A 9,922-nucleotide genomic window follows, 5' to 3' on the forward strand; every position below is an offset into this window, starting at 1 on the left:
TTACTTTTATATTTCATAACTAGTTAGTAGTGTCTACAAGTGAGTAAGTGGACAAACACTATTAGCATTAACATGTATTTTTAATGTATATGGGTGTTTTGCCTGCATTCATGTATGTGCACCACATGTATATGGTGCATACGGAGGTCAGAAGAAAGCATTTGATAGTCTGGAACTGGAGTTACGAATGGTGGTGAGCCTCCTTATGGATGCTGGGAATTGAACCTGGGTCCTCTGGAAGAGCAACCAGACTCTTGACTGCTGAGCCATCTCTCCAGACTCACATTAACTTCTTTAGAGATAGGGTGTTTCTATAAGCCAGGCTGATACTGAACTCCAGATTCTCCTGCCTCAGCCGACCAAGCGCTGGCATTACAGGTATATGCAACCATGTTGTTGTGTTAACTCTTGTCTTTTTTTTTTTTTTTTTTTCCAGAGCTGAGGACCGAACCCAGGGCTTGCTAGGCAAGCGCTCTACCACTGAGCTAAATCCCCAACCCCTGTTGTGTTAACTCTTAATTCAACCAGCCTTTACAATAAGGGTACTGTTATCTGCATTTGACAACTAAAAGTATAGATAAGGAAGCTGAAGAGAGGCAGAAAGATCTTTGCAGTTCAGGACCATTCTGAGTTACATATAGTGAGACTTTGTTTCAAAACAAAAAACAAACAAACAAACAAACAAAAACAAAAAAGGAGGGGTCTGAGAGATGACTCAGTGATTAAAGAAGAACATTTGCTATGCAGTCAGGGTTTGGATCTCAGTATCTACATAACAAGACAGATGTCTGTTTGTCTCTCTGTGTGTGTCTCCGTCTGTCTGTCTGTCTGTCTGTCTGTCTGTCTGTCTGTCTCTCTCTCTCTCTCTCACACACACACACACACACACACCTGTTACCCCAGCTCCAAGAGAGGGCAGAGACAAGAGGTTATCTGGAGCTTGCTAGCTTCCCAATTACATGAAAAAATGCAAGCCCTGAGTCTAGGGATAGGTATTTCCTGAGTGGAAGAGATGGAGAGTCATAGAATGGACTCCTGATGTCCTCTTCTGGCCTCAGGCATGTACATCCAACATATAGACTAGACTAGACACATATGCACATATAAGTAAATACATCTTTAAAAACACAGGAAAGTCCTGACAACAACAACAACAGAAAACTAACACAAGCAAGGCTACACACTTGGTTCATTATGCAGCTAGGACTTTGTAACTTTCTGTATTTATTTGTGTGTGTCCCACATGTACATGTAGCAATCAGAGAACAATTTGTGTTTGTTCCTCTATGTGGGTTCTGGAGATCAGGGATTTTGGGGTTGTTAGCCTTGGTGACAAGTGCCTTTACCATCTTTCTGGCTTCTTTTATTTTGAGACAAGGTCTCACTACATAGCTCCAATAAGCCTTCAGTTTGCTATGTAGGTAAGAAGACAAGGCTGGCTTTGAACCTGTAGCAGTCTTCCTGCTTCTGCCTCTCGTGTACTAGGATCACAGTCCTGTTACCGTGCTTTGCTCCAAAGCCAGGACTTGAAGCTAGGAAAGTCTCTTTCTTTCGCCGTAGCTAACCTATTTCTCAGAAGCATCTGACTAGAGAATCAACATCCTCATTCCACACTCTGCCATTGTAGAGGCATGTGGTAGGCTGCTCCCATTTTAGATCTCATTGTTCTCTGGGCTAGTCGCAGGGTACTTTGGATCTTTTGTATCAGCTTCAGAATGCCTTATATGCTTGCTCTGAGTTTCTGGCTCAGTGTTCATGAGAGGATGTAAACGGAGGCCGGAGAGCAAGGAGAGCGGCCTTCGGTGGCAAGAGCTGTAGCTTTTACTTTCAGCCTGGGCAAAGAGCTCGATGACTCAGAGTAGGCTCCACCCTCTCCACCCTGAGGATGCCAGGGAGTGGCCTGTCTTCCACCAGACAACCCGGAAGCTGGGCTGAGGAGCTGTGGTTCTTGGTTCTTGGCAGCCAGGGCTGGCTTCTGGGCAGTGTCTTCCCAGACACGGTCAGGCCCCACCTATCCTAGTTGTAAGGAACTAGCTGAAGTTGGGGAATTTCAGTGCGGAGGTAGTGCTTCCACACATCTGTATGTCATTCTTCCTGAACCCTGCCTTCACATATAGGATGCCTGTGTGTGACTGTCTGTGCTTGGAGAGCTGCAATGTAGACCTGAAGGGGAACTGTCCCCACAATGAGGCATGCTGGCTTGTTTTTGGTATCTCTCACCCCAGGGAGAGGCCACATTCTTCCCTTACTCACTCTCACTACCCCCACCCCTCTCACAGTACACTGTCACACATGGCTTCCCAGCCCAGCAGCCACCAAGTCTTGACTTGTGGTGACTTGTAGTGTCTGGATGGCTGCAGTTGCCCAACTGGTCTCCTGGCATCTACCCCAACCCTTCCAGACACTCTGCCTTGACCTCCTGCCAGAGCTGTCACCTTAGAGAATTCAGCATGGGAAGAGACCCAGAATCCCTAGCAAAGGAGTGTGTCCAGAGATCACACCAAGTTCTGGCCTGTGATTGTGCTCGGTGAGGAGGCAGTAAGCAGTCAGGTGCTGACTTTTCGGAGAAGATGATGTCTGAGTTGGACAGTAAAGAATTTGGTGGCAGAGGGAACTTAAGAACTTGGTACCTCATGATTGGGGGCAGCCTGGTCAAAGGCTTAGAGGGCAGTGCCCTGTGGGTATTGCCCTGTGTGTGTAATTGGAGTAGGCGTGGTAAAGTGTACTTGAGATAAAACCAGAGGGAAGTGGGCTGGAGCCAAATTCAGGCACAGATGGGACTTTGGGTCTTCTCTGCGTGAGAAGGCTGTGTAGACCTTGGTGCTGTGTGGCTTCCTGCCTGGATTTTGTGCCTCGGAAGGTAGAACTTTGCCTTTCTGAGGAAAATGAGGCAGGTGAGGACCTGAAGGTTGGGGACTTGGCATGCCCCAGGTGACATGACACAAGGGCTAGTAGAATGTTGCTCCACAGCATTCCCTCATAATTATTATTCATCATTCAGTAGGCATCAGTAATGGGACACAGCTGGGTACGGTGGCACAACCAACACCTGGAAAGATGGCTCAGCAGCAGTAAAGGACACTGACGGACCCAGGTTTGATTCCCGGAATCCACATGGCAACTTACAACCATCTGTAATTCCAGTTCCTGGGATCCAATGCCCTCATAAGAAGCCTCTGTGGGCATCAAGGAGGCACATGGTATGCAGTCATATATGCATGCTACACACTCACACACACAAAATAATAAAAGTATAAAAAATATTTTATAAAAATAAATAATAAAATTATTAAAACAACAACAATAATAGTAATAATAAGATTTTTAAAAATTTTAATCTTAAAAACAACCAAGCAGGACTGAAGAGATGGCTCAGCACTGGTTGCTCTTCCAGAGGACCTGGGTTTGGTTCCCAGTACCCACATGGTGGCTCACAACTGTAACTCCAGTTCCAGAGGCTCTGACACCATTACACAGGCATACATATAGGCAAAACTGCAATGCACATAAACCCTCCAGAGCTGGGGGTTGTAGATGTTGGTGGATACTAAACCCTGGGTTGGATGTCCAGTAAAGCATAAACCAGGTGTGATAGTGGATATTTGTAGTGCCAAAATTCTGGGTATAGAGACAGAAGGATCAATAAGCTAAAGAGACGAGATGGCTCAGTGATTGAGAGCCCTGGCTGCCCTTCCAGAGGGCACAGGTTGTATCCTCAGCACATCCATGGCAGCTCACAAACTGAACTCCAGTTCTAGGGTTCCAACCTCCTCTTCTGGCCTCTTCAGGAAGCACAACACCCCCACACATAAAATACTAAAAATATATTTTCAAAAAGTAATATATCTGGTTTGGAGAGATGGCTCTCAGCAGTTAGGAGCACTGCCTGCTCTTCCAGAGGTCCTAAATTCAATTCCTAGCAAGCACATGGTGGCTCACAAGCATCTGTAATGGGATCCAATGCTCTCTTCTGTGTGTCTGAAGACAGCTACAGTGCTATTTATTCATATAAATAAATAACTCTTTTTTTTTTTTTAAAAAAAAAGTCAAATACATCGTGGGCATACTTCAAAGCCCAAGGAATCCAAATAACCTAGTTTGATGTTCTCTGGCTCCAAGACCCTGGAGAAGTCATTTTCCCTCTTTCTTTTCTGAGGTAAGTAGATATAACAAGGTGCCTCGTTGGTCCAGAGCCTGGACCTGTTACATTCCTGCCCATTCACACCCCTTCTCCTAGGCTCCTTGGGCATAGTTTGTACTGCTTAGTGTTTTAGCTTTCTTTGGTTTTGCTTGTTTAGTGTTGAGTTTTTTGGTTTTGTGTTTATTTATGTTTTGTTTTCTGTTTTTTTCAAGACAGGGTTTCTCTTTAGCCTTGGCTGTCCTGGAGCTTGCTCTGTAGACCAAGCTGGCCTCGAACTCAGAAATCCGCCTGCCTCTACCTCCCAAGTGCTGGGGTTAAAGGCGTGAGCACAGACTGATTAATGTTTTTTTGGTTTTGTTTTTCAAATTACATTCGTGTGAGTGTACGTGTATTTATGGGGGCAAACAGAAGGCATAGCTTGCATGGGGTTGTCAAAGGAGTCGGTTCTATCTACCATGTGGGTCCAGGGATCTGACTTAAGTAGAAAGGCTGGGTGGCAAGCCTCTTTATCCACTGAACCATATAAATGGTTCCTGATTTTTGTTTGTTTTGTTTGGATCTTGCTTCACAGCCCAGTTTAGTCTCTGGCCCATCTCCATTTTTGGTTTGAAGATTCTCATGCTTGAAGTCTTTTTCTGAATCAATCATGAAACAGTAGCCAGAGGGACAATGGTCTGTTCTCTGCCCAGGTGCTTGACTGAAATCGGAATTTCTTCGGTTGTAATTTGAATACAGTCAAAGCTTTTGGTAAGCTCCATCAGCTAAATCCAAGTATGTATTTCTTAATGTTGCCACGCTGAGAGCCAAAACCAACCCGGAGCATCACATTATGTCACGAACCTGAACCAGCCCATTCCTTTGATTGATACATATGATACTCAACGAGAACAGGCACCCACCATCCAGCCCAGCAGCTCCATTCAAAAGACCTCCAGGTGAGGGAGCACAGCTCAGATAACAGGGCTGAGCCTCAGCAGGTGGGTAGCACTGGCCTCACGTGGAAAAGTCCACTGGGATGACTGGATCCACTGGGTTCTTAGTCCAAACTGCTCAACTTTCAGGGCTGAGCATATAGCTCAGTGGTGAAACAGTGCCTTGAATGCACAGACGTTCAGGCCCAGGCACCCCCTCTCCCCAGAGGGGAGAGTGCACATAAAAGTAGGAGAAAACTGATTCCACAAAATTGACCCCCAACTTCCACAGCTTTGTCATGGCAATATGCGCCCACATACACACAATGTTAGCAATTAACTTGATAAAAAGCATATACAGAATAAAACAAAACAAAGCAAAAAAGGTGTAGTGTAGAAAGTTAGCTCAGTGATTAAGAGCACTGGCTGCTTTTCCAGAGGACCTGGGTTCATTCCCAAAACTCACACGGCAGCTCACAACCGTCTGTAACTTCAGTCTCAGGGGATCTGACAGTCTTCAGGCATCAGGCATGCATGCAGGCAAAACACTCATACACATAAAAATAATTAAAATTAAAGCCAGGTGAGCTATAGAGTGAATTTCAGAACAGCCAGGGCTACACAAAGAAACCCTGTTTCAAACAAAAACAAAAAAATTTAAATTAAAAAAATAAAAGCAAAATTCATTTCTATTTAAAAAAATTAGATGTGATTATGTTTAAATTGTTAGACTTTGGAGGCCAGTGCCTTCAGTAGATGAAGACACTTGGGACTCACATAGTGAAAGGAGAAAACTGACTCTTGAGGATTTTTCACTAACTTCTACATGTGTGTCATGGCATGTCCGACAGCCCTCACAAATAAACACATGAGAAAAGAATTTTAAATTGATAGTCTTTGAATAAAGCAAGTGGCACTCAGTATGTGTGGGCCTCTTGTCTTCCTGAAGAATTCTGCCTCAAGTTTAGCAGTCCAAAAACCCTGAGTTTCCAGCCCACAGCCCTGCAAATTCAAATGCTGGATGTCAACACCAACTCATTTGCATTACAAGTATCAGCCTGCCAGACCCCACAACCACACTGGTACGAGCAGGTCCCTTAATGAAACTGTGTGTGCGCGAGTGCGTGCGTGTGTACACTCCACATTGCACATGTAGAGGTCAGAAGACAACTTTCAGGAATCAGTTCTTTTCACCTTGTTGAGGCAGGTCTCTCTTGTTTCTGTAGTTTCCATATGTGGGGTGTGTGTATCAAGGCTAGTAAGCTTTTGAGCTTCCAAGAGATTAGAAGGGTTTCCTATCTTTCTTTCTTTTTTTTTTTTTTTTTTTTTTTTTTTTTGAAACAGGGTTTCTCTATCCCTGGCTGTCCTGGAACTCACTCTGTAGACTAAGCTGGCCTTGAACTCAGAAATCTGCCTGCCTCTGCCTCCTAAGTGCTGGAATTAAAGGTGTGCGCCACCAACACTGGCTTGATTTTATGGTGTGTATGTTTGCCTGATTTTTTGTGTGTGTGTGTGTGTGTGCCTGGTGCCTATGGAGGCCAGAAGAGGGCATTGAGTCCCACAGAACAGAAATTACAGGTGATTGTGCACTATCATATGTGTGCTGGGAACCAAATCTAGATCGTTTAGAAGACAAGCCAGTGGCATGCACGCACACACACACAGACACACGGAGATAGTGCAGTAATGCTTTTGATCACTAGCCTCTAGCCTAAAACAAGTTAAGTTACACTTTAGTTTTACTGTGTATGTGTTTGGGTGGGTTTATACCAAGGTGTATATACATGGAAGTCAGAGGTCAAATGCAGGAGTCAGTTTTCTCCCATCATATGGGTCCCAAGGAACTCAAGTTGTCGTGGCAAGAACCCTTATCTGCTGAGCCACCTCACCAACCCCACATCTTGCTTTTTATATGGGTTCTGGGAATTGAATTTAGGTTGTTTGGTTTATGTGGTGGCACCTGGAAAGCGTTACTGCACTATCTCCGTGTGTGTGCGTGTGCCTGACACTGTTCTGTTTCTGGAGAAGTCTACTAACATGGTAGACAAATGAGAGTGTGTATCTTTCATGCAAGGCACTTGCTAAGCTCTTTGAATGTGTTAGTCCTCATGACTTTTATTCATGCTTGATGTAATTTCTGATTGGCCATTTTACAGATGAAAGGCTGAGGCCTAGAACTTCCTCAAGGTCTTAGAAGTGATAAAGTCGGGTTTGGGTCCTAGCAGCTCCACCCTAGGGTGTAGGTGGGTGGGCTCTTTCCTACCTAATAGAATGTAACGATGCTTTGAAGGAAGAGTCAGGACACTAGTAGCAAGTGCTGCCATTTTAGTTGTTACACTTAGCAATGGGATAAATAGGATGATCATGGACGGGGCAGGGTATTAGCCCGGGCAGGATGGTCTTGGGAACCCTAGGTCCTGTAGATATAACTCAATAGAATAGCCATAAGGTGGCGCCAAATCAGACCACACAGACCCCACTCAGGACGCAGGTTCAGGATTGGGCACAGGAGTCTATAATGGTTCCAGAGCTAAGGGTCTGGGAACCCTCTTCCTCAATCCAGGATTCCTCGGTCCAGGGGCCAGGCCTCACTGGAGCTCATCTGTGGGTGGATGTGTGGTTCTACCAGCTCAGCCTGGGAATTAGGTCCATCCCAGTCAACAGAGTACAAGTTCTGCTTCTGGGTCTTTCTGCAGCTGAGTAAACCTGAAGACAAGGTGGGTTCCAAGCCAGTCAGGTGGCCAAGCAACAATTCTGAGTAATCCGCCGCCAAAAGTTATGTCTGCGACTGCTGAGAGCCACTTCTGCTGCTTCCTGGAAGACGGCTTCCACGTTGTCGTGGAGCCGAGCTGAACACTCAAGATAGGCCACTGCTCCCACAGACCTTGCCATATCGTGGCCCTGCCAAAGAGCAGTAGGAGCTACTATGAGTTTGGGATGCGGGGTTTCCCAGGGCACCTGCACTGGGCAACTAATCTGTGTGTTAGAGTGAAAGGTCTAAAATCAAGTGACACGGGCCCCAGGGGTCTTATCTGTGCTATACCTATCTGTCCTGTCAGAACCTCCTTGAGCATTCTGGGTTCTGCTTCCAAGTGCTGCCCCTTCTGACTGCTGACATCCTCCAAGACCCCCAGTGTGCGGCACACCTGGCACAGTAGAGAAGTATCCAGAGATTCCCTCTCCAAATGCCTCTCCCCCAGGGCTAGCTTCCTACCTACCCTGTGGTAGGTCACAGGCTCCAGTCTTTTCTTCCGCAGATTGTTCACCAGCACCTTGTCCTTACGCAGGTCTATCTTGCAGCCCACAACAATAATGGGCACTCCCTTGCAGAAATGTGTCACCTCAGGGTACCACTGCAGAGAAAAGGGTTGTGTGTGAATCACTGGGAGTTCGGACCTTCAGTGGGAAACTCTTTGCTCTATCAGTGTACCCAGTACAGGTTCTCATTTAAAATTTCCTGTGCCTGTAGCTCAGTTGAGTAGAGTGCTTGCTTAGCATGCCCGAAGCCCTGGATTAGATCCATGGCACCTGTAATTGCAAGACTTGGGAAGCAGAGGCAGAAATATCAGAAATTCAAGATCGTCCTCAACTACAGAGGGTTCAAGGCCTAAGACAGTGTCTCGAGAACACAAGAATGTGTAAATAATTTAATTTTCTTTTTTCTTTCCCCCCTCTCTTCCTTTTTTTTTTTTCCTTCCAAGACAGGGTTTCTTTGTGTAGCCCTGGCTGTCCCGGAACTCACTCTGTAGACCAGGCGGGCCTAGAATTCCCAGATTCCCAGAGATCGGACTGCCTCTGCTTCCTGGGTGCTGAGATTAAAGTTGCATATCACTACCACCCAGCCTCTTTCTTCTTTTCTCCTCCTCCTCTTCCTCCTCCTTTTTTTTTAATTTAATTTTTTTTTAAATTTTTGAGACAGTCTTTCTACATATCCCTGACTGTCCTGGAATTCACAGTGTAGACTGGAATGGCCTCAAACTCAGATCCCCCTGCCTCTGCCTCTAAATGCTGGGATTAAAGTGTGCGCCACAGCGGGGACAGTTGTGGCCTATGCCTTTAATCCCAGCACTTGGGAGGCAGAGGCAGGCGGATTTCTGAGTTCAAGACCAGCCTGGTAAACAGAGTGAGTTCCAGGACAGCCAGGGCTACACAGAGAAACCCTGTCTCAAAAAAACAAAAAATAACCCCTCCCCAAAACCCCCAAACCAAAAACAAGCCAGCAAAAAAACCCCAACAAAGTGTTTGACACTATGCTGGCTATAATTTTCTATTTTTAAAACAAGATCGATGTGTAATGAGCCTTTTGTCAACATGCATATCTGTGCAGCATCTGTGCCTGGTTCCCTTGGAGGTTGAAGTGGGCTTCTTTTGCACTGGGATTGGAGTTGCAGGCATCTGTGAGCTGCTATGTGGGTGTTGGGGGTCAAACCCAGTAGAAGAGCAGCCAATGCTCTCAATCTCGGAGCCGTCTCTCAAGCCCCCTGTGTATTTTCATGACCTACCGGCAGATTCTGTAGTTGAGTCCATTATAGATGCAGTCAGTAAGACATAGAGGATTTTATAACATATCATTGGTCACTCAATTGGAGATGGAGGAATTTGAGCCCAGTAGGTGGGGCTCAGAGTCCAGCTTCTTCTCCCTCTGTCACCAGTAAGGTAAGGACTTCTTTGGCTATCTTTCAAAATGGGCCAAATGGGCATTTATTTAAAAGTAACTAAGCCAGATATGGTGGCACAGAGTTTTAATATCATAACTTGGGAGGCAGAAGTAGGAGGATCTCTGAGTTTAAGATTAGCCTGGTTTGCTAGCCTGGTCTACACAGTGAATTCCAGCATAGCCAGGGAATGAAAGATCCTGTCTAGGCAGAAA

At 45.7% G+C, this 9,922-nt stretch overlaps 1 protein-coding gene across 1 annotated transcript in view; it reads right to left on the minus strand.

The window, feature by feature from the left end:
* Positions 1–7,360: 7,360 nt before the first annotated feature.
* Rhod (ras homolog family member D) overlaps positions 7,361–9,922 on the minus strand; it is a 14,321-nt gene continuing 11,759 nt past the window's right edge. The window contains exons 4-5 of the mRNA XM_021152224.1: positions 8,271–8,405; positions 7,361–7,953 (exon numbers count right to left, since the gene is read on the minus strand). Coding sequence (XP_021007883.1) covers positions 7,786–7,953; positions 8,271–8,405 — 303 coding nt within the window. The 3' untranslated portion in view covers positions 7,361–7,785. The remainder of the gene's footprint in view (positions 7,954–8,270; positions 8,406–9,922) is intronic.

This window comes from Mus caroli, chromosome 19, assembly GCF_900094665.2.
Source record: "Mus caroli chromosome 19, CAROLI_EIJ_v1.1, whole genome shotgun sequence".
Classification (NCBI taxonomy): Eukaryota; Metazoa; Chordata; class Mammalia; order Rodentia; family Muridae; genus Mus; species Mus caroli.